At 43.2% G+C, this 25,117-nt stretch overlaps 1 protein-coding gene across 1 annotated transcript in view; it reads left to right on the plus strand.

Moving 5' to 3' along the window:
* The window catches only part of MYPN (myopalladin), a gene marked incomplete at both ends in the record, with an annotated part of 99,165 nt that overhangs the window by 12,648 nt on the left and 61,400 nt on the right, over nucleotides 1–25,117 (plus strand). The window contains 2 exons of the mRNA XM_080693886.1: nucleotides 16,675–16,850; nucleotides 20,973–21,024. Of these exons, the coding sequence (XP_080550012.1) occupies nucleotides 16,675–16,850; nucleotides 20,973–21,024 (228 nt within the window). The remainder of the gene's footprint in view (nucleotides 1–16,674; nucleotides 16,851–20,972; nucleotides 21,025–25,117) is intronic.

Below are 25,117 nucleotides of genomic sequence, written 5' to 3' on the forward strand. Positions count from 1 at the left end.
AAACCTGTGATCCTTCAGTCTCAGCCTCCCCAGAACTGATAGCACAGGCGTGTGTCACAGCACCCAACTGCTCTTACCTTTCTGAGCTGGCCAAGTCCTTGAGTAAAACTGAACAGAAATGGTGATACGAGGTGCTCTAGTCTCATTATCTTGTGTGTGTGTGTGTGTGTGTGTGTGTGTGTGTGTGTGTGTGTGTGCGCGCGCACATTTGTGGGGGTTACTGGGGATTGAACCCAGGAGCATTCTACCCCCAAGGTACACCCCAGCCCTTTTTATTTTTTTTGTTGGAAAACAAGGTCTCATTAGGTTACTGAGAGTCTTGTTCTGTTGCCGAGACTGCCCTCAAACTCGTGATCCTCCTGTCTCAGACTCCCAAGTACTGAGATTACAGGCATGAGTCACCATGCCTGTTGTTTTTCTTATCTTACAGGAAAATTTTCCATTTTAAACATTACACAGCTGCATATGGTAGCACACACTTGTAATCCCTGTACTTGGGAGGCTGAGACAGGAGGATCGCAGGTTCAAAGACAGCTTCAGCAAGTAGTGAGACTCATGAACCTAGGGAGACCCTATTTCCAAATAAGAACAAAATCAGGCTAGGGGTGTAGCTCAAAAGTAGAATGTCTCTGAGCTGGGAATGGTGGCACATGCCTATAATCCCAGTACTTGGAAAGGCTGAGGTAAGACGGTCAAAGTTCACGACCAGCCTCAGCTACTTAGTGAGGCCCTCTGCAACTTCGTGAGACCCTTTTTCAAAATAAAGAATAAAAAATAGGGCTGGGGGTGTAGCTCGAAAGTAGAATGCCCTGGGTTTAATCCCCAGTAACACACACACACACACACACACACACACACACACACACACAACATAGAATTTTGTTGTAAGTCCTTTCATTTAGAAAGATTGAATTTAAAAAATCATGAATAACACCGAATTTTATCAAACATCTTTTGTGATTTATTGAGATTAACCCCAGCATTCGGGAGGCTGAGACCAGAGGATTGTGATTCGCCGACAGCCTCGGCTGCCTAGTGAGGCCTCAGCTACATAGTGAGGCCCTCCGCAACTTAGTAAGACCCTGCTTCAAAATAAAGAATTAAAAAAAAAAAAGACAGGGGTGTAGCTTGGAGGTCGAATGCCCCTGGGTTCTATCCCCAGACCTGCAAAAAAAAAAATATATATATATATATATATATATATATTTTTTTTTTTGAAAGTACCATTTAATTTAAGAACACAGAGGCCATCGGTGACCTAAGTAAGAGCAAATCTGAGAGGTGCTGGCTGCAGGAGGAAGATGAGGCATAAGTTAGCCGTGAGACCAGGCAAGGTGGCACCCGCCTCTGATCCCAGAGACCCTGAAAGCTGAAGTAGGAGGATCACAAGTCCAAGTCCAGCCCAGGCAACTAAGAAGACTGTCTCAAAATTTAAAAATTAAAAACAAAAAGGGCCAGCCAGAGGAGATTTAATTGTGTAAAGGGAATCATATCAAAATGGCAGCCTGAGCGCAGGGCCCACCTTCCCCTATAACACCCCAGAACCTAACTGGAAAACGACATTAAACGCCACCCCTAAATGTGAAGCTTTTAGAAATTCCCCAAAGGTAGAAATAACATAGAAAGAGGACAGATCCAAGCTTTGTGGGCCTGGAAGCATGTGCAATTTGGGAGGTCCTCTCCAAGATAAACAATGCACGACTGTGGATACACAGGTAGGCACAGGGCCTGGGAAGGGAGGCGTGCAGGTGAGAAACCTTAAGTTTCAGGGCAAATCTGCTTCTGAGCAGAAGGAACCCGGTTGAGAAGGAAATCTAAACTCCACATCATAGCCTAGAAAAGACCATGGAGTTAGAACTCCTCTGTGCTGCTCCAGACTTGGGGAAAAGAAAAACGGTGCGCAGAGAGGCCCAGCCGTCCGGGACCACGCTGGGACTGTGCTCAGAGCAGCCGTGCAGTCGTGCCGCCGCCTCCCTCACTTGTGCCCTTTAAAAGAAAGCCAGAGCAGCCGCTGCCCTGAGAGCCAGGGCGGTGTCCCGGTAGCTGACCATAGCCAGGAGACTGGGCCCTACCCATACACAGTGCATGTCCACTGAGTCATGGTCTGCCTCTCCCAGACAGTCTCCAGGAACCACCGCCTGTCATCAGAGGTGTTCAAAGAGCTAGGGAAAACTCCACTCCGCAAATAAAAGAATTTATTCTTGAGTGTATGCCTGTAATCCCAGTACTCGGGAGGCTGAGATAGGAGGATCACAAGTTTGAGGAAAACCTCAGCAACTTAGCGAGACCCTTAGTAATTAAATGAGACCCTGTTTCATCTCTTTCCCTCTTTTTTTTTTTTTTTTTGCAGGTCTGGGGATGGAACCCAGGGGCATTCAACCTCCAAGCTACATCTGCTGCCCTATTTTTTTATTCTTTATTTTGAAACAGGGTCTCACTAAGTTGCTGAGGGCCTTGCTAAGTAGCTGAGGCTGTCTGTGAACCGCGATCCTCTGGTCTCAGCCTCCCAAATGCTGGGATTTCAAGTGTGCGCCACCACGCCCTGCTCATCCCAATTTTTAATGAAGGTAGGTTTAATCCCCAGTAACACACACACACACACACACACACACACACACACACACACACATTAGAATTTCTTCTTGAAAGAAAAATATAATGGAGAAAACAGGAGAAAGGAATAAATTATACTTTAATATATGTAACAGAAAGATTCAAGTACATCAAATTAATGACAACTAAACTAGAAAATTAGTTTCTTCATTCATTCAATAACAATTCATCCAGCCTCACTGAGTCAGAAACTATTCTGGGTACTTGGATAGAAATGTCCGTAGGTTCAACCCCTAGAACCAAAAAAAAAAAAAAAAAAAAAAAAAAAAAAGAATGAAAGAAGAAAGAAAAAGAGAAATATTTTAGGAATTGTTTTCATCTTCAAATTAATTCATCCTCTCTTTTGTTATATCTAAATTAACTATGTAGTAAGTGGCAGTCTTGATGTCTTCATATTGAACAATTGCTTATTTATTAAGCTTTTCCTAAATTACCAAGAAAATTCCACCTGAAAATCTCAATAAACTTAAAGCATGTACATATCCTCCTGCTTAGGCCTCCCCCCCCCCTCATGACTGGAATGTAGCTATTGGATACGAAAACTTAAATTTATGAACTTAGTAGCAAATAGAACATATCAAGTTGGGCCACAAAACTCAACAATAACTTTGAGTCCTCTTTAGCCCTTTTTTGGTGTTTATTGTCCATAAAGTGAGAGAGAAAGAAAGCAAATAAACCTATAAATAAGTATATAACTATAAATGATATATAGGCTCTATAAAGGAGAAGAACAGTGTATCAGGAGAAAGAGTAACAGGTGGGAAGGGTCTTTGGAAGGGCGGGGGCAAGGTTAAAAGAGGACTCGATCAATCATTCTGGTAACAAGCGTTATTACTGGTGAGTCAGAGTAACGCATTCAGATTGCATTTAGAAGTTGCTAATGTGCTACAGCACTGAGTCATAATTTTAGATGAAACAGTAGCCTCACTGCAGAACAGGGAGACACAGCCAAAAAGTCAAATCTGACAAATGTGTCTTTTCAGTGTCTTCTGTCCCCAGCTCGGTAGCCTGCCCAATGAGCAGATCTGCCGGGCTAGCCCAGGGCAGCAAAGGTGGGCTGGTCTCTGTCAGTTGGAGCCACCCCGTCTCCCCAGACCACTGACTCATTTCTGCTGTGCCATGAATCACCTCTGGCACCTGCTGCCCTGCTGTAAAGGCCGCGAGCGCTTGGCGTGCTAAAAGCATGCACCGGTAAGGGCATTTCTGTGAAAGCGTGCCCTAACATGGACTTTGAAGCTTTAATGTGTATGCATTCCTCCTACCTCAAGAGTCTTTGAGGCAACCGGGTAGATTTAATTCCCTTGCAGAAGGCAGCCGCACAAGTGTGTTATTTCTGAGTGGGTCAAGGTGTTAAAGTGAGAGGCAGGGTTACTGGTTGTTCTTTGGGACTGGTTAAAGCCAGCATGTCCGTTTGAGTAAGAATGAAAACAGTTCTGATAGAGAGTCCAGGCATTTGAATCATTGTGCTTATCTTCCTCTAGCTGAGATTCTACTTTCTTCTTAGTGAGCACTGGAGTCTTATCGGAAGAACGGAGATAATCCTATATTGTAGAAGAATGTATTTCTGTGTTTTTTTGTTTTTTGTTTTTTCTTTACGGTAGATACTGGAGATTGAACCCAGGGGCATTCAACCTCCGAACTATACTCCCGGCCCTATTTTTTATTCTTTATTTTGAAACAGGGTCTCACTGAGTTGCAGAGGGCCTCACTACGTAGCTGAGGCTGTCCGTGAATCTGGATCCTCCTGCCTCAGCCTTCCAAATGCTGGGATTACAAGTGTGTGCCGTCATGCCCGGCTTGTATTTCCATTTTGAAATGGCTATTTATATGTGTTTTATCAAATAAACAGCTGTACTGCTTAAAAAGTAAAATATTATTAAAGAAGACCACCTTCAACTCTTTTTGCAATTACCTGATGGTTTCCCTCTTGCCAATGATTTTCAAACTGTTCTCAGGCCCTCTTTAAAAACTGTCGAGGGCCCAATGTGGTAGCATATGATTGTAATCCCAGTACTGGGGAGGCTGAGACAGGAGGATCGCAGGTTTGCAGTCAGCCTCAGCTAGTGAGGCCTCTACAACTTAGTGAGACTCTGTTTCAAAATAAAGAATAAAAAATATAGGACTGGGGTATAGGTTGGAGGCAGAATGCCCTGACATTTAATCCTCAGTACCGCCAAAAACTGAAAAAAATTGGCCAGGCATAGTGGCACACACTTGTAATCTCAGCATTTGGGAGGCTGAGACAGGAGGATCGCACAGGTTCGAAGCCAGCCTCAGTTACTTAGTGAGGCTCTCAGTAACTTAGTGAGACCCTGTTTCCAAATAATGTATATAAAATAGGCCTGGGGGTATAGCCGGGAGGTAGAAAGCCCCTGGGTTCCACCCCCTAGTACCACAAAAGTAAACAAATAAATAAATAAATAAAAGACTAAAAAATGGGGCTAGGAGTGTAGCTCTAAGGTAGAATGCCCCTGGGTTCCCTCCCTAGTACTGCAAAAAAAAAAAAAAATCACATTTGTTAATATCACTGACTTTAAGCAAAAGTCCTTAAGAACTAGAATCCCTAAAATCACTCTGGGGAGAACAAGATTTCTAATTTTTCCTGGAAAGCCCAAATCTATCACTGGAAACAGCTGATATCAGTTATTTTCACTTAATATACAACAGGCTTGCTTCCTTGGTTTCTTCACTCTAGCACTGAAGAACATCGCCAACCCTTTTTACTTTTTATGTTAGATTTATTTATTTATTTACCTATTTATTTTTGCGGTACTGGGGATTGAACCCAGGGGCATTCTACCTCCAAGCGACATCCCCAGCTCTATTTTTTATTCTTTCTTCCTAAAACAGGGTCTCACTGAGTTGCAAAGGGCCTCACTAAGTAGCTGAGGCTGTCCACGAACCGCGATCCTCCGGTCTCAACCTCCCAAATGCTGGCATTACAAGCGTGCGCCACCACGCCTGGCTTAAGTTTTTATTTTGAGTAAGGGTCTCCCTACGTTGCTCAGACTGACCTTGAACCTGTGATTCTCCTGCCCAGCCTCCTAAATCACTGGGATTATAGGTATGTACCTCCATACCTGGCCTTCCCTTAATGTTGAGAAAATGTCTGTGGAATACCCACATCTGAATAACCATCAATCATTCCTTCAAGTTAAGACACTGTTTCATGCCTGAAGCTGCTGGTTTAACCCTCAACCCAAGTATTACCCAAGCCTTCTTCCATGTGCAACAAAGGCGCTTCCTACTACTTCCCGTCCCACCACCCAGAGGATTAAAAACAAGCAATCATTTAATACAAGTAATGAGCCGGGCGTGGTGGCACTCACTTGTAATCCCAGTACTAGAGAGGCTGAGGCAGGAGGGTTGCAGGTTCGAGGCCAGCCTCAGTTACTTAGTAGGGCCCTTCATAACTTAGTGAGACCTTGTTTCAAAATAAAGAATAAAAAGCTGGGCGTGGTGGCACACGCTTGTAATCCCAGGGCTTGGGAGGCTGAGACAGGAGGATCGCACAGTTTGAAGCCAGCCTCAGCCACTTAGTGAGAGGCTCTCAGCAACTTAGTGAGACCCAGTTTCCAAATAAAGTATAAAATAGGTGTGGGAGTATAACCTGGAGGTAGAAAAGCCCCTGAATTCCACCACAGTAACACACACACACACACACACACACACACACACACACAGGAATAAAAATAGGGCTGGGGGTGTAGCTCAGAGATAGAATGATCCCGGATTCCATCCCCAGTACTTCAAAAAAACAAACAAACAAAAATACAAGTAGTGATTTTGATTGCTTTGGTGAAGGACATTTTTCCTTGACATTATTTTTTTGTTTTGTTTTGTATTTTCTTTCACCGTGAGCATGGTGGTGAACACGAAAACCACAGTGGGTATGTGTTGCTGAAGCACCAGCAACTTCGCTCACTGTGGCTCTTGCACCGCAGTGTAAATGTCAGCAGTGAAGGGCCACCCACCCTGGCTAACTCCCGCCATTCTCACAGAAGCAAAGGGCACTTGGAGAGCCGGGCCGCGCTCCTGCTGCTCCTGCTACTGTAAGCCGGTCCCAGGGCTGTGCTGCCCAATGGAGGATTAGCATCCCTACATTAAGCCAGCACCCCTGTTTTTCAACATAATTGTACCACGTTGTTGTTTTGGGGTTTCAGTTGGGATTTTGGTTTGTTTTCCTTTTTTGCAATGGGGATGGAACTCAGGGGCATTCTATCTTTGATCTACATATACCCCTAGCCCTTTTTAGTTTTTATTTATTTATTAGTACTGGGGATTGAACCCAGGAGTATTCCACCTCCAAGCTACGCTTCAGCCCTTTCTCATTGTTGTTGTTGTTGTTATTTTGGCATACTGGGCATGGAACCCAGGGGCATTCTACCTCGAGCTACACCCCCAGCCCTATTTTTTTTTTTTTTTGCAGGTCTGGGGATGGAACCCAAGGGCATTCAACCTCTGAGCTACACCCCTACCCTATTCTTTATTCTTTATTTATTTATTTTTATTGGTGCACTGTATTCATACATCATAATGGGATAAAAAAAAAAAAACTTTTGTAGACATACATGCACACATCGCCCAGTTAGCCCCTACCCGATCCCCACCCCGTTCCCTCCCCATCCCTCCTTCCCATGTTTGGCTTAGTGGTTGACATCTAATATTATAGCAATTTATCCAAAATTAAAAATGATAATCTCACATAACAGTTTCATTTGTCTGATACCAAGCTTTTGATGACTTAGGGATAACATTTCAGTATTTCTTTTTGTTTTCTTTCTTACCAGAGAACATTTTTTCTTTTTTTTGTGTGTGTGAAACTATCATACATTTATTTATTTATTTTTCAGAAAAAAATCTATCCTAATATGGAAAATGGACTCTAGATACCCAAAACGATCTCGAAAAAGAACAAAGCTAGAAGATGTATATTTTCGGATTTCAAACCATATAAAGCTACAATAATTGAAAGAGTGTAGTACTGTTCTAAAGGCAGATATATAAACCATTGGAGTTAAATAAAAGCCTAGAGATTAATTCTTCCATATATTGTCAAGTTATTTTTGACAAGGTTTCCACAAACATTTGGTGGAGGAAATAATAATCTTTTAACTAAATATTGTTGAAAAATAATAATTACATGAAAGAAAATAAAATTGGACCCTTACCTGACACCATAGACAAATATTAATTCAAAATAGATAAAAGACCTAAATATAAATCTTAAGACTATAAACTTTTAGAAGAAAATCTGGGTCATAAAACCTCACAACACTGAAATTGGCAGTGATTTCTTGGATATGATTTCAATGGCACAGGCAACAGAAGGGTAAACAAACTCCCTAAAAAATAAAAAAAAATTGTATATCCAAAGACAATGTAAACAGAGTTAAGTTACTGATAGAATGGGATAAAATATTTCCAAATGCTATATCTGAAGGTATATTAATATTCCAAATAGAAATCCTAAAAATTAGCAACAATAAAAGCAAACAATACAATTTAGAGATAGGTAAAAGACTAACATAAATAATGAATCTCCACAGATAACCAATCTTAGTTGTCTGTTGGATGGAAAATCTTGTTTCTCTGGTTCTGGTGTGTGTTACCTATTTCTTCTTTGTAGTTAATCTCTTTGAGTATTTTTTTTAGCGCTGGATTTGAAGACATAAATTCCTTCAGTTTCTGTTTGTCATGGAAGCTTCTTATTTCTCCATCTAATTTGATAGAAAGTTTTGCTGGGTAGGAAATTTTTGGCTGGAAGTTGTTTTCTTTCAGAGTTTGGAATATGTTACTCTAAGCCCTTCTGGCTCTCATGACTTGGTTTGGGAAGTCTGGAGTGATTCTAATTGGTTTGCCTCTGAATGTCACTTGGCCCTTTGTTTTTGTTGCCTTTAAGATTCTCTGCTTGGCTTCCACATTGGTCATTTTGACAATTATTTAGCGTAGGGATCCTCTTCTCTGATCCTCTCTGAAGGGAGTTTCCTGGACCTGTGTATCGACCTCTTGCTCTATGTTTGGAAAATTTTCTGCTATTACTTCCTTGAAGAGATTGTTGATCCCTTTGGTTTCACCTTCTTTTCCCTCCTCTATTCCAATTATTCTTAGGTTAGCTCTCTTAAAATGGGCCCATATTTCTTCAATGTCAGATTCCTGCTGTTGGATTTTTTTTTCTAAATTAGAAACTATGCGTTCATTTTTTGAATAATCATCTTCTAGGAGCGAGATTCTATTCTCCATGTGGTCTAATCGGTTGTTTGTACTTTGAATTGAGGTCTTTACTTCATTAATTGCATCCTTTATCTCTCTTTGGCTCTCTCTGAATTCTTTTCGAAACACCTCTATTATTTCTACAGTTATTTTCCTGATTTGATCTAGAAATCTCTGAATTTCTGTTTTATCGGGTTCTGATGTTGTGGGGTTGTGGGCATTCATTGCTCCATTGTTATTCCTCTTTCCCATGATTTCAGAAGTTTGTGCCTTCTCTGGGTTCTTCCCTTGGGTCACTACGACTTCATTTAAGGTGCTCTGGATCTCGAGTCTGTGGTATCTCAGTCCCCACTACTCCTTTACTGGGTTGTATCACAGAGTCTCAGCCTGTTGTTGAGAGCGCTGATGGAGCTGTAGTGAATTCACTGCTGCCGCCGCCGGTCTATTCTTTATTTTGAAACAGGGTCCCACTAAATTGCGGAGGGCCTCACTAAGTAGCTGAGGCTGGCCGTGAACTGCAATCCTCCAGTCTCAGCCTCCCGAATGCTGGGATCACAAGTGTGTGCCACCACACCCGGCTCCCAGACCCATTTTTATTTTTTATTTTGAAACAGGGTCTCAGAGGTAGAATGTTCCTGGTTCAATCCCCAAGCCCTCAATAAACTAACAAACAAGCAATTTATTGGTACATTGTAATTATGCATCATAACAAGGTTCAGAGTGATAGAAACATATGTACACACCGCATTTGGTGGTTCCCTCAGGGTGTCACGCAGATCCCTCTCCCTCCCTGTACATGTTGTTGAGATTGGTATTGATAATTTTGTATATGTGCATAGCATTATTTGAGCTGTTTTCTTCACTCAAGATCATTCTCCCTCTGAGCTGCACCCCAGTCCTTTTTATTTTTTATTCTGAAACAGATTCTCACTGTGTTGCTGAGGGTCTTGCTAAATTGCTGAGGTTGAAGCCAGGCGTGGTGGCGCACTCTTGTAATCCCCGCGCTTGGGAGGCTGAGACAGGAGGATTGCACAGGTTCGAAGCCAGCCTCAGCTACTTAGTGAGGCTCTCGGCAACTTAGTGAGACCCTGTTTCCAAAAAAAATAAAATAAAATAAATAGGTCTGGGAGTATAGCCCGGTGGTAGAAAGCCTCTGGGTTCCACCCCCAGTACCACCAAAAAAATAAATAAATAAAATAAAATAAATTGCTGAGTTTGGTCTCAAACCTGTGATCCTCCTGTCTTAGCATCCCAAGTACTGGGATTAAAGGCGTGCACCACCATGCCTTGCACGATGTTGTCTTAAAAAGTATTTAATGTTTATTTTCTTGTTAACATGTAAATGTTGTTCACTACCAAGCCTAATAGGGTAAGATGTAAGAATTGCTTATACAGTCACCCCTTGGTGTCCTCAGGGGACTGGCTTCAGGACTGCCCTGTAGATACCCAAATCTGCAGATACTCAAGGATACTCAAGTTCCTTATATACAGCCATTTATTTATTATTTGCATATAGCCTATGCACATCTCCCCATATGCGAGGTGTGTGTGTGTGTATGTGTGTGTGTGAGTGTGTATGTGTGTGTGTGTGTGTGTGTGTGTGTTGCTAGGAATTGAGTCCAGGGGCCTCCAACATGCCCGACAAGCACTCTACCACTGAGCTACATCTCCAGTCCTTCCCATAGAAGGCCGGATCACTTGTACTACTTAACGCAAGGTAAATGCTACACTAATAGTTGTTACACTGTGTTATCGAAAGAACAATGACCCAAACAGTCTGTACACATTCAGTGCAGACACAGTATTTTTCCGAATGCTTCTGGTCCATGGTTGGCTGAATCCAAACATGAGGAACCCGTGGATCAGGAGGGTCACGGGTGTCACTTTTTATCTTGACCTAGAGTTGATCTTTGTCTTGGTTCTTGGTGTTTGTTTTCATGTGCTCGGTTCTGTGGTCCTATCACACGTCTGTCTGGGTTCTCCGATCAATTTGTGGAACTTCTGAATATTCTCTTGCATGCAGTTAAGCCTCCGGTGCCCCACAGGCCGTTTGTTTTTCCCTAGAGAAGTCTCTCGAAGCCTCTTTCTGCTTTTCCATTGGGGATCAGCTGCTCGCTCTTCCGCGACCCGGCCTTCTTCTTGGGACATTCCCCGTGGGCTCAGATGAGGGAAGGTGACCTGCTGTGCAAGTCTAAACACTCATATTCTCCAAACTCGCAACCAGTGTCCCCGATTTCAGCTCCATGCCTCCTCCCCTCCAGTCTCCCAACCCCCAGACTTCCCGGGATTCTGCCGCACCCCCTGCTCCTTACTCCCTTGGCTCCGCAGCAAGGCCCTCGGTTTCCACATTTCTCAGCTCTCCCGGCTGCCCGATCTGCTTTCCAGCTTCCAGGCGTTTCCGAGGCCTCAGGTCTGCTATTGTCTACCCTGCTGTTCTTTTTGCCTTCATGGTTTTGTATTTTGTATTTTTTTACTTATTTTATTTTTTGCGAGTCTGGAAATGGAGGCATTCGACCTCCGAGCTACACCCCCTGCCCAATTTTTTATTCTTTATTTTGAAACGGGGTCTCACTGAGTTGCAGAGGGCCTCACTAAGTAGCTGAGGCTGTCTGTGAACCGCGATCCTCCGGTCTCAGCCTCCCGAATGCTGGGATTACAAGCGCACGCCACCACGCCCGAAATGTATTTTTTAAAAGTTATTCTCCAATTTGGGAGGCTGAGACAGGAGGATCGCAGGTTCGCAGCCAGCATCAGCTACTTAAAGAGGCCCTCCGCAACTTAGTGAGATCCTGTTTCAAAAATAAAAGAATAAAATAGGGCTGGGGGTATAGCTTAGAGGTAGAAGACCCCTGGGTTTAATCTCTAGTACCATAAGAACAAAAATAAAAATTATACCGGGTGTAGTGGTACACACCAGTATCCCCAGTACTTGGGAGACTGAGACCGGAGGAGCATAGGCTGGCTGAAAACCTGCAATCCTCCTGTCTCTGCCTCCTAATTACTGAACTTACAAGTGTTCACCACCATGCTCAGCTCCCACGCCCAGCTCATCTGGTCTTGGGTACTGGGGACTGAACCCAGGGGCATTGTACCTCCAAGCTATACCCTCAGCCCTATTTTTTAGTCTTTTTTTTTTATTGTTGAAACAGAGTCTTACTGAGTTGCGAAGGGCCTCACTAAGCAGCTGATACTGTGTGAGAACCGTGATCCTCTGGGCTCAGCTTCCCAAATGCTGGGATTACAAGCATGCACCACAAAACCCGGCTCATCTGGTCTTTTGACAAGTCGATTCAACACTTATTTTCTGAAACCCTGCCCTGTGCCAGGGCACTGTTGTAGATGTTGGGATTGTTGTGGTCAATAAAACTGATCAGAGACAAGAGAAATTCTCAAAACAGAGAAATAGAAGACAGTCTATCATGAAGTCTTTTATGATACAGTACAGATGGAGAACTTTGGGGTTTGTTTTAAGGTGAAGTTAGAAAACATGATCATCATTGAAAATTGGTGGTGAAATGTAGTTTTGTGTAGGAATTTTCATGCATGAATTATATCTGCAGCTGCTGAAAGGCAGAGGAAGAGAATCTCAGATAGGAAAACATGAGTGGAGTCTTGAAGATAGGGGTGACCGTGACACATTTATGGAACAGTAGAGAATAGCTTGACTTTAGAGTGGTCAAATAGGTGGGGTTTTATGTGCTTTAGAATTTTGCTCTATAAATGATAGAGGGGAGGAATTAAAGCATCCAGTGGTTAGGTCTGAAATGACAGTTAAAACTAGTAACTACCAGATTTCCTGATTTTTTTTTTTTTTTTTTTTGGTACTAGGGATAGAACCCAGGGGCATCCTACCTCCGAGCTATGCCCCCACCCCTATTTCTTATTCTTTATTTTGAACCAGGGTCTCACTAAGTTGTGGAAGGCCTCACTAAGGAGCTGAGGCTGTCCATGAACCGTGATCCTCCTGTCTCAGCCTCCCGAATGCTGGGATTACAAGTGTGCGCCACCACGCCCGGCTCTGAATTTTTTTTTTTCTACACTGAATAGTTATAATACCTCTTCACCTAATTGCCGCCTGCTATGTGGAATAATTTTTATTTTTATTTATTTTTTATATTTTTGGTACTTGGAATTGTACTTGGGCATTCTACCTCTCAGCTACACCCCAGCCCTCTTTTTAGTTTTTCATTCTGAAACAGAGTCTCACTCAGTAGCTGAGGCTGGCCTCACACCTGTGATCCTCCTTCCAAGCCTCCCAAGTACCGGGATTGCAGACGTGTACCACCACGCCTTGCTTGGTTCATAATGACTCACTCAAAAATGTAAACAACATCGAAGGGTCCACGGAGGTGTCTCGCCTCATCTCTCCTCATTCATTGTGTTTCCTTCACCCCTACTCACCAGCCACTGTTAACTTTCATTTGATCCTTTCTAGTTTTCTTTATGCAAATGCAATCAACATGAATAGATCTTATTTTTTTGCGCCCCATACATCTGTTTCCTTGTGCTGCCATAGCAAACAACCGCAGATTGGATAACTTAAAACAATGGAAATGTATTCTGTCATCATTCAAAAGGCTGGAAGCCCGGAATCAAAATGTCATCAGGGCTGTGTTCTGTCTGAGGCGCCGGGTAGAAACCTCCCTCGCCTTTTCCTAGCACCTGGCGGTGGCCATCAACCCTGGTGTTCCATGGCTTCCAGCGGCGTCACTCCAACCGCTGCCTGTGCTCACATGTGCGACCCCGTGCACCTCCATTTTCATGTGAGGTTTTCGTCTACTTATAAGGATTCCAGTCTTATTAGACCTCATTAGTCTTAATGACCTCGCTTTATCTCAATTACACCTGTAAATGCTATTTCCAAATAAGGTCGTATTCTCAAGTCTAGGGGTTTAAAACTTCAACTATCTTTTGGGGGTACATAATTAAACCCCATAATTTTCTTACAAACCCAGAGCCCACGCTACGCAAATGTCCCATCACTCAACTACATCTCCAGCCCTTTTTATTTTATTTATTTATTTATTTATTTATTTATTTATTTATTGCGGGTCTGGGGATGGAACCCAGGGGCATTTGGCCTCCGAGCTACACCCCCCCGCCCTATTTTTTATTCTTTATTTTGAAACCGGGTCTCACTGAGTTGCAGAGGGCCTCACTAAGTAGCTGAGGCTGTCCGCGAACTGCCATCCTCCAGTCTCAGCCTCCCGAATGCTGGAATTACAAGCATGTGCCACCACGCCTGGCTTATTTTTTTTTATTTTGAGACACGATCTGGCTAAATTGCGATCCTCCTGCCTCAGCTTCCTGAGTTGCTGAGATTACAGGAATGTATTCCTACCACGACCCATTCATTTTTTTAACTAGCACCTCTCATATGTATTATTTTGTACCTCGCTATTCAAATTTAACTATCTACCTTGGAGTTTTTTCTTACCAAAAGACAGTGTTCGTTCTCATTTTCTTTGGATTACTGCAGAGTTCCACTGTGTGGATGTATCATGGTTTATTGAGTCAGTTCCCCAGTGACAGACTACTTGGCTTGTTTCCAATCTTTTGCTATTTGAATGAGTAGCCTGGACATGAACCATTTTGTATGTATGATATTTCCAATCTTTTGCTATTTGAATGAGTAGCCTGGACATGAACCATTTTGTATGTATGATATTCTATCTGTACGATAGATTCCAACAGGTAGGATTGTTGGGTCCAAAAAAATGCATCTAAAATTTTGGTAGTATTGCAAAATTCTTTTCATAGGGTTTATGCCATTTTACATTCCTACTGATGATGTATGAGAGTACTCAAACCTTTCTCTTTTTTTTTTCTTTCAATACTGGAGATTGAACCAAGGACATTCTACCTCTGCGCTAGACCCCCAGCCCTATTATTTATCTTTATTTTGAGCCAGGTCTCACTAAGTTACGGAGGACCTCACTAAGTAGTTGAGGCTGGCTACAAACCTGTGATCCTCCGTGTCTCAGCCTACCAGGTACTAGGATTATAAGCTGCCAAGCCCAGCTGTGATCAAACTTTTCGCCTTTTGCCAATTTGTTATATAAGAAATGGTAGCCGAAGCCGGGCGTGGTGGCACACGCTTGTAATCCCCGCGCTTGTGAGGCAGAGACAGGAAGATCACGTAGGTTCGAAGCCAGCTGCGCGCACTGGCTTAGGAGACCCTGTTTCCAAATTTAAAAAATGTAAAAATAGGTCTGGGAGTGTAGCCCGAAGGTAGAAGGGCTTCCAGGAACCCCAGTGCAACCAAAAAATTTAAAAAAAAAAAAAAAAAAAAAAAAAAAAGCCGGGCGTGGTGGCGCACGCTTGTAATCCCAGCATTCGGGAGGCTGAGACTGGAGGATCGCAGTTCGCAGACAGCCTCACCTACTTAGTGAGGCCCTCTGCAACTCAGTGAGACCTGGTTTCAAAATAAAGAATGAAAAATAGGGCAGGGGGTGTAGCTCGGAGGTCGAATGCCCCTGGGTTCCATCTCCAGACCCACAAAAAAATAAAATAAAATAAAAGACTAGAAATGGTAGTCAGGTGTGGTGGCTCACACTTGTAATAGCAGCATTTGGGAGGTTGATACAGGAGGATTGGGGTTTGAGGACAGCCCCAGCTACTTAGTGAGGCCCTTTGCAACTCAGTGAGACCCTGTTTTAAAATAAAGAATTAAAAAAAGGACTGGGGGTGTAGTTTGAAGGTAAAATGTCCCTGGGTTCCATCCCCAGTAATGCAAAAAAATAAAATAAAATAAAAAAGTAGATATATAAACACTCAGAATTCAAATCAGCCAAAAGTTATTGCAAATCTATTTGTTTTTCTTTTGCATGTGAGCAATAATGTCAAATGTGCTATGCAGCCAGGTTAACATTTTAGATAAGCTTAATTGACTTTTTTTTTTTTTTTTGGTGGTATTGGGTTCCTGGAAACCCTTCTACCTCCGGGCTATACTCCCAGACCTATTTTATATTTTTATTTGGAAACAGGGTCTCTTAAGCCAAAGAGGCTGGCTTTGAACTTGCGTGATCCTCCTGTCTCTGCCTCCCAAGTGCAAGGATTACAAGCGTGTGCCACCATGCCAAGCTTGATTGACTTTTAATAAAACTGTTACAACACAACACATAGTGATTATATATAAAAACCTTATAATGACAAATTAAATCTAAGAAAAATGAAAAATAATACCATAACGATAGGTTTTTCTTTTTTCTTTTTTCTTTTTTCTTTTTTCTTTCTTTCTTTCTTTCTTTCTTTCTTTCTTTCTTTTCTTTCTTTCTTTTTTTTTTTTTTTTGTGTGTGTGTGGTAACAGAAATGGAATCCAGGGGCTTCTATCTCTGGGCTACACTCCAGACCTATTTTATATTTTATTTGGAAACAGGGTCTCACTGAGTTGCTGAGAGCCTTACTAAGTAGCTGAGGCTGGCTTTGAACCTGTGCCATCCTCCTGTATCAGCCTCCCAAGCACGGGGATTACAAGCATGTGCCACCATGCCCAGCCCCTATAGGTTTTCCAATGTTCTAAGTTTGTCATGTTTTTTTTTTTTTTTTTTTTTTGCGGGTCTGGGGATGGAACCCAGGGGCATTTGACCTCTGAGCTACACCCCCTGCCCTATTTTTTATTCTTTATTTTGAAACCTGGTCTCACTGAGTTGCAGAGGGCCTCACTAAGTAGCTGAGGCTGTCTGCGAACCGCGATCCTCCAGGTCTCAACCTCCCGAATGCTGGGATTACAAGCGTGCGCCACCACACCCGGCTTGTCATGTTTTTCTTAGGAAATACTTGGAGCCATCTATGGTCTAAGTCTCATTTTTGAGTTGTGTCCAATGGCCATACCCCCTTCCTTGCAGGTGGTACTGTGAAGGCAAAGAGCTTGAAAACTCGCCAGATGTTCACATCGTCCATGCAGGAAATCTGCACTCGCTGACCATTGCCGAAGCCTTTGAAGAGGACACGGGACGCTACTCCTGCTTTGCTTCCAATATCTATGGGACAGACTCAACTTCTGCTGAGATCTACATAGAAGGTAAAGCCAAATGCCTGGAAGCCTGACAGATGCATGCTAGTAAAATACATAGTTATAACAGTCATCAAGGGCCTACGCTACCACACACTCTTCCGGGCAATGGGTTACAGCAATGAACCGAGTAGACCAAAATCCCCAGCCTAATGTACTGATGAATTTACTGGGGGAATTCAATGGGAGAGACAGAAAACAAATGAAGAAAATAAGTAAAATATATCATCCAATAGGTATATGTAACACTACAGAACAACTAGCAACCAGAAATGGATAGAAATTGTATTATTCCATAATACATATCTTCTTATTACTATTTATGTATATCCCATATATATGGATTTGTGAATGTGTGTGTGTGTGTGTGTGTTGGCTATAATTTTTTTTTATTTTTTGTATTGAGGGTTGGTCCTAGGAACATTGTACCCCTGCGTGACATCCCCAGCCCTGTTAATTTATTTTTTTAATATCTTTTGTCATGTTTTGTTTTGGTTCTGGGGATTGAACCCAGGACTTTCTACCTCTGAGCTACATCCCCAACCCTATTTTATTTATTTTTTTTTTATTTTAAAACAGGGCTCACTAAATTGCAGAGGGTCTCACTAAGTTGCTGAGGCTGGCTGCAAACTTGTGATCCTCCTATTTCAGCCTCCCAAGTACTGGGATTACAGGTGTGAGCCACCAACCTGGCTACTGGCTGTAATTTTAGATAAGGTGGTCAGTGAAGACCTAACTAACCAGGTGACTTTTTTTTTTTTTTTTCAGTACTGAGGATTGAACCCAGGGGCATTCTACTTCCGAACTACACCCCCAGCCCTACTTTTTAGTCTTTATTTTTTTTGAAACAGGGTCTCACTAACTTGCAGAGGTCTTCACTAAGTATCTGGGGCTGGCTTTGAACCTATGATCCTCCTGTTTCAGCCTTCTAAGTACTGGGATTACAAGCATGTGCCACCAGAGCTGGTTACCGGATGGCATTTGAATTAAGACTTGGACGAGTTAGTGAGCCACCAAGATATTCAAGAGAAATCATTCCAGGTAGAGGAGTTGACAAGTGCCATGTCCCTGAGCTGGGGTGTGACCATCTAAGTAGGGATGAGACAGTATGGCCAGGTGAGAGGGAGCAAGGAAGAAAGGAAGAGGAGAAGCGGGTGTGGTGGCGCACTTAGACTCTGCTTCAAAACAAAGAATAAAAATTCGGGCTGGGGGTGTAGCTCAGATGTAGAATGCTTCTGGATTCAATCCCCAATACAGAAAGGAAGAAAGGAAGAGAGAGAGAGAGAGAGAGAGAGAGAGAGAGAGAGAGAGAGAGAGAGAGAAGGAGGGAGGGAGGAGGTAGGAAGGAAGGAAGGAAAGAAGGAAGGGAGGGAGGGAGGGAGGGAAGGAGGGAGGGAGGAAGTAAGGGGAGAGCTACTCAGGAGGCTGAGGCAACAGGATCCCGAGTTTGAAACCAGCCCAGGCAACTTAGTGAGAGCTTGTCTCAAAACAAAACAAAAAACAGGGCTAGGGGTATAGCTCAGTGGTAGAGCACTTGCCTAGCATGTACAAGGCCTTGAATTCAATCCCCAGTACTGCAAAAAAGAAAGAAAGAAAGAAAGAAAGAAAGAAAGAAAGAAAGAAAGAAAGAAAGAAAGAAAGAAAGAAAGAATGAATTGGAGATAAAGGTCTGAAGTTCACGAGGTAGCTGAGGTGGAAGGAAGCCAGTGAGCACAGCATATAAATCTTTGTAGGTCATTGCAAGGACATTGGCTCTTACCCTGAGGGAGATAGAAAGTTGTGGAAGGCTTTAAGCAGAGACATGGCAAGATCTGATTTAATTCTTAAAGTTAACTTTGGCTGCCGTTTAAGAATACACTGTGGGAGCCGGGCGTGGTGGTGCACTCTACACTTGTAATCCCAGTACTTGGGAGGCTGAGACAGGAGGATTGCAGGTTCACAGCCAGCCTCAGCTGAGTGAGACTGCAACTCAGTGAGACCCTGTTTCAAATTATCAAGAATATGGATGGGGGTGTAGCTCGGAGGTAGAATGCCCCTGGGTTTCATTCTCAGTACCAAAAATAAATAAATAAAAATAAAACAAAATAAAGAATAAAAAATAGGACTGGGAGTATAATTTGGAGACAGAATGACCCTGGGTTGAATCCCCAGTACCACAAAAAAAAAAAAAAGAAAGAAAGAAAAGAAAAAAAAAACACTGCAGGTACTCGAGAGGCTGAGATAGGATTACAAGTTCAAAACTAGTGCAGTAACTTAGCAAGACCCTGTTTCAAAATAAAAAATGAAAGGGCTGAAGTTGTAGAACTCCCCTGGTTTCAACCCCTAGTGCCCCAAAGAAGAAAAAGAAGAAGAGGAGGAGGATGGAGAGGAGGAGGAAAGGAAGGAAGGAGGGGAGGAAGGAGAGTCAAGGGTAGCAGCCTATAGACCGTTTGGGAAAGTTGGAAATTCATTCATGTCAGCACTAAACTTATATGACTAATTTTAGAAAAGAAATCAATTTATGTTCCTCATATGTCTACCTAAAGATTTGTTTCTAATTTATCTCATCCTCTGAGTTTTCTAGGGACCTTCTTTAGCATGCTTTTCACCTCTAATGCCTTATTCTGCCTTGGTTGTAGCTGTTAACATATTGTATGAATATGGTATAAATGCCCATTTGCTAACTGGATTGTAAGGCAAGGACACCCTTATTTTTCTTTATTTTTCTCTTCAATATCTTAAATAGGACTACCAAGTACGCAGTAAATATTTGATAAACATTTACTGAATAAATACACAAGCGGGAATGTGTTTCTGTTTTCATCCTCGAATTTTCAGAGTACAATAAATACCTCCAGATTTAGCTCTGTGATGTCTTCCTGGAATTCACTATCTAGAGAAGTAAATCCGGATCAAGGTTCTGCTAACACTGCCGAGATTGGATTGCTAGGTTTTATCTTTGTGGCAACAGGACTTCAAACACCTCCACTCCCAAGATGAAATATGGCTTGTTAATATTAGAACAGGACGGAAGAGCTGCCACCTACCCCTACAATGTTCGGAATCCACTGTAATCCCTCCTTATAGTCAATCTGTGTAGGCTGAGAGCAGGAAGATTTATGAACACGAGACCATCTGCAAAGACTGCTGGGATAAAGGAACTTGGCAGGTGTTGTATGCATGACCACACTTAGATGTCAGTTAGCTTGAACTCTATTGCTAACTAGCTAGATGACCTTGAGCTACCCACTCAGTTTCTCAGGGGCATTCTACCTCCAAGCCACACCCCCAGCCCTATTTTTTATTATTTATTTTGAAACAGGGTCTCACTAAATAGTGGAAAGCCTCACTAAGTAGCTGAGGCTGGCCATGAACCCGTGATCCTCCTGTCTCAGTCTCACAAATGCAGGGATTACAAGCATGAGCCACCATACCTGGTTTATTCTTTATTTTGAAACAGGGTCTCACTAAGTTGCAGAGGATCTCACTAAATTGCAGAGCAGGCTGTGAACCTGCGATCCTCCTGTCTCAGCCTCCCAAGCACTGGGATTACAAGAATGTGCCTCCAGGCACAGCCTCTATTTTCTCTTTTGTCAAATTGGATGTCAATGTAGGGAAATCACTGAGTTCATCCCTTAGATTATTCAAATACCTAGCATTGATTATACATCTTAAAAATCTCAAAACCTGCCAGGCAGGATGGTGCACGCTTGTAATCCCAGCATTTGGGAGGCAGAAACTGGAGGACTGTGGTTCGCAGACAGCCTTAGCTACTTAGCGAGGTACTTTGCAACTAGTGAGACCCTGTTTGAAAAATAAAAAGGACTACAAAATAGGGCAGGGGTGTAGCTCAGAGGTACAATGCCCCTGGGTTCCATCCCCAGTACCACACACACACACAATCTCAGGTCCTAGCTGGGTATGATGGCACACACCAGTAATCCCAGTACTTGAGAGGCTGAGATCGCATGTTCAAGGCCAGCCTCAGCAATCTAGGGAGACCCTTAGCAACTTAGAGAGGCTCTTGTTTCCAAACAAAAAATAAAACAGGGCTGGAGGTATAGCTTAGAGGTAGAAAGCCTCTGAATGCAATCTCTAAAACCACAAAACAAACAAACAAACACCTCTCACATTTTGCTGTTCTTTCTCCAGGCGTTTCTTCTTCTGATTCAGAAGGGGACCCCAACAAGGAACAGATGAATCGGTAATTCTCATTTTCTATCTTACAACCTCAGCATCCTCAGATCCCAAGAAATGGGCCCAAAATGCTTACTAGAACATGAAGAGGGTGGCAGACTGGAGACAAATCTACTTCTTTTGCTTAAGTCTTGCTTAGAAGATAAATTTGAACACTCATTTAAAATAAAGTGCCACCCAGGAAATACCATCGCACAGCTGGGCATGGTGGTACACACTTGTAATCCCAATACATGGGAAGCTAGGACAGGAGGATTGCAGGTTTGAGGACAGCCTTAGCAAGTAGTGAGACTCTCATCAACCTAGCGAGACCCTATTTTCAAATAAAAATAAAATAGGGCTGGAGGTGTAGAATGCCCCTGGGTCAATCCCCAGTACTGCACAAACAAACAAACAGTACAAGAACACAAAACGTGGTGATTCTAAATTATGTATATATACACAATTCATTTAACTTTATATGTTATTTAGAAGTTTTTTTTGTTTTTGTTTTTGTGGGTCTGGGGATGGAAACCAGGGGCATTTGACCTCCGAGCCACACCCCCTGCCCTATTTTTATTCTTGATTTTGAAACAGGGTCTCACTAAGTTGCAGAGGGCCTCACTAAGTAGCTGAGGCTGTCCGTGAACCACGATCCTCCGGTTTCAGCCTCCCGAATGCTGGGATTACAAGCTTGTGCCACCACGCCCGGCTAGAAGTTTTTAGTATTTAGTACTTAGCAGATATTTAAATCAGTGGTCTGGACAAGTCAAAACCTTTTTGCTAAACAGTTGTACTCAATAGTGAATAAAGTTGTGCCATCCATTTGTTAGTTTCCACAGCCATTGACTAAGCGTGTGTGCTGCCCACGCACTTCATTCACTGCAGGGATGCTGAGAACACGCGGGTGCTTCTACCTTCAAGAGGTTCTAGTAGCCGGGCGTGGTGGCGCACGCTTGTAATCCCTGTGCTTGGGAGGCTGAGACAGGAGGATCGCACAGGTTCAAAGCCAGCCTCAGCTACTCAGTGAGGCTCTCAGCAACTTAATGAGACCCTGTGTCCAAATAAAATATAAAATAGGGCTGGGAGTATAGCCCAGAGGTAGAAAGCCTCTGGGTTCTACCCCCAGTACCACCACCAAAAAAAAAAAAAAGAGGTTCTAGTAGAGCATCACTGTTTAGGAGAAAGGTCTGCCAAGCATATAGATAGTAGGAATAATAAAGTTCAATAGGCTGTGGTGACCAAGAGCGGGACAGGGCTTGGCACAAAGACAGTATACTACTCATTGGTTGGGGAGGGAAAGTGATCAAGGAAGGCTTCCCAGAGTGGGTGACCTTAAGCGGATTCTTCCAAGAACAGTAGAAAGCCACCCTCAAACAAGGGAGGGAGGAAGGAAGGGACACCGCAAGCAGAAGCCGTGCAAAGCAGAAAAGAACACAGCAGCATTCTTTGAAATTGCCTGGAACAAATAGCAGTGTTTGGAAGACTGTTTAAAGAGATGGAAACAGCCGGGCGTGATGGCGCATGCTTGTAATCCCCGCGCTTGGGAGGCTGAGACAGGAGGATCGCACAGGTTCGAAGCCAGCCTCAGCTACTTAGTGAGGCTCTCAGCAACTCAGTGAGACCCTGTTTCCAAATAAAATAGAAAATAGGTCTGGGAGTATAGCCCGGAGGTAGAAACCCTTGGGTTCCACCCCCAGTACCACCAAAATAAATAAATAAATAAATAAATAGATAGATGGATGGATGGATAGATGGATGGATGGAAACTGTTTGCATATTCTGCCCTCCCCTTCAGCAGGTAAGCTCCTATGGGCAGAAATCATGTTTTAATTTAATTTTATCTTTTGTGGTGCTGGGGATTGAACTCAGGGGTATTCTTCCTCTGAGCTACACCTTCAACCCTTTTTTATTTTTATTTTGAAACAGGGTCTCACTTGGTTAACGAGTCTCACTATTTGCTGAGGCTGTCCTCATACCTGTGATCCTCCTGTCTCAGCCTCCTAAGTACTGGAATTACAAGCATGTGGTACCATGCTTGGCTCAGAAATAATGTTTTACTCTTCAAAACCCTTCACGGGTGCTACCTCGATCATCTGCTTTGGGGTCGTGTGCAGATATGAGCATTCAGAAGCACAGTAAAGGATTCCTCACTTAACCCCCCTCCTTAAACCCTCATGGTCTTGATTGGCTTCCTCCTTCCTGCCTGCCTTCGTGCCCATCACTTGCACACAGTTCTTCTATACACTCCAGCCTTTCTCTCTTTTGGTCTCCAAAGCACTACCAATTATTTTTGAAAAGATCAGACATATCCTAACATTTTCCTGACTTTAGATTATTATCTATAGGAAAACAAAAGTCAAGCATAAATACCTTTTTATTTATTTATTTTCTTAATTTTTAATTTTTATTTTTTGGCCAGGCATGGTAGCACACAACTGTAACCCCAGTAACTCTGAAGTCTGAGACAGGAGGATTGCAAGTTCAAGGCCAGCCTGGGCAACTTAGCAAGTCCCTGTTTTAAAATAAAAAGGGCAGAGATGTAGCTCAGTGGTAGAGCATGCCTAAGTTCAGTCCCCAGGACTACAACAATAGAAACACATTATTTATAAATCTTAGCCGGGTGTGATGGCGCACACTTGTAATCCCAGCGTTCGGGAGGCTGAGACAGGAGGATCATGGTTCATGGACAGCCTCAGCTACTTAGTGAGGCCCTTTGCAACTCAGTGAGACTGTGTTTCAAAATAAAGAATAAGAAATAGCCGGGCGTGGTGGCACATGCTTGTAATCCCAGCATTTAGAAGGCTGAGATGGAGGATTGCGGTTTGAGGACAGCCTCAGCCACTTAGGCCTTCTGCAACTCAGTGAGACCCTGTTTCAAAATAAAGAATAAAATATAGGGCTGGGGATGTTGCTTGGAGGTAGAATGCCCCTGAGTTCCATCCCCAGCACCGCAATAAATAAATGATAGGGCTGTAGCTCAGGGGGTCTGGGGATGGAACCCCATTCAACCTCCGAGCTATATCCCCTGCCCTATTTATTTATTTTATTTATTTATTTATTTATTTTTTTTTTTGCGGTACTGGGGGTGGAACCCAGAGGCTTTCTACCTCCGAGGTATACTCCCAGACCCATTTTATATTTTATTTGGAAACAGGGTCTCACTAAGTTGCTGAGAGCCTCATAAGTAGCTGAGGCTGGCTTCGAACCCGTGCGATCCTCCTGTCTCAGCCTCCCAAACGCGGGGATTACTAGCGTGTGCCACCACGCCCGGCCCCTGCCCTATTTCTTATTCTTTTTTTGGTGGTACTGGGGTTCCTGGAAGCCCTTCTACCTCTGGGCTACACTCCCAGACCTATTTTATACTTTTTATTTGCAAACAGGGTCTCTTAAAGCCAGCATGGCTGGCTTCGAACCTGCGCGATCCTCCTGTCTCCGCCTCCCAAGCACAGGGATTACAAGCTTGCGCCACCACGCCCGGCTTATTCTTTATTTTGAAACAGGGTCTCACTGAGTTGCGGAGGGCCTCACTAAGGAGTTGAGGCTCTCCGCCAACAGCGATCCTCCTGCCTGTTTCAGCCTCTGGAATGCTGGGATTACAAGCGTGTGCCACCATGCCCAGCTCATTTTTACCTTTTTATTCAAGCTGTTCACTTTGGTAGAAATACTCTACCTCCTTTTTTTTTTTCTTTTTTCTTTTTTTTTTTTTTTTTTGGTGGTACTAGGAGTGGAACCCAGGGGCCTTCTACCTCCGGGCTCTCCTCCCAGACCTATTTTATATTATATTTTATTTGGAAACAGGGTTTCACTAAGTTGCTGAGAGCCTCACTAAGTAGCTGAGGCTGGCTTCGAACCTGTGCGATCCTCCTGTCTCAGCCTCCCAAGCGCGGGTATTACAAGCCTGTGCCACCATGCCTGGCTTCTACCTCCTTTTCTGCCTGGCAAACTCCTAGTTATCCTTTACAACCCATTCTAAATGTTTTCCCTTTTCTGGTTCTGTAATAACCTCCTTCTCTATTGCACATACTTGCTGCACTCCCGGCCCTTTTTGTTTATTTTTTGTTTTGTTTTTTGTTCTTGCTAGGTTGCTCAGGCTGGTCTTAAATCTGCAAGCCTTATGT

This window comes from Muscardinus avellanarius, assembly GCF_963383645.1.
Source record: "Muscardinus avellanarius genome assembly, chromosome: 4".
Taxonomy (NCBI): Eukaryota; Metazoa; Chordata; class Mammalia; order Rodentia; family Gliridae; genus Muscardinus; species Muscardinus avellanarius.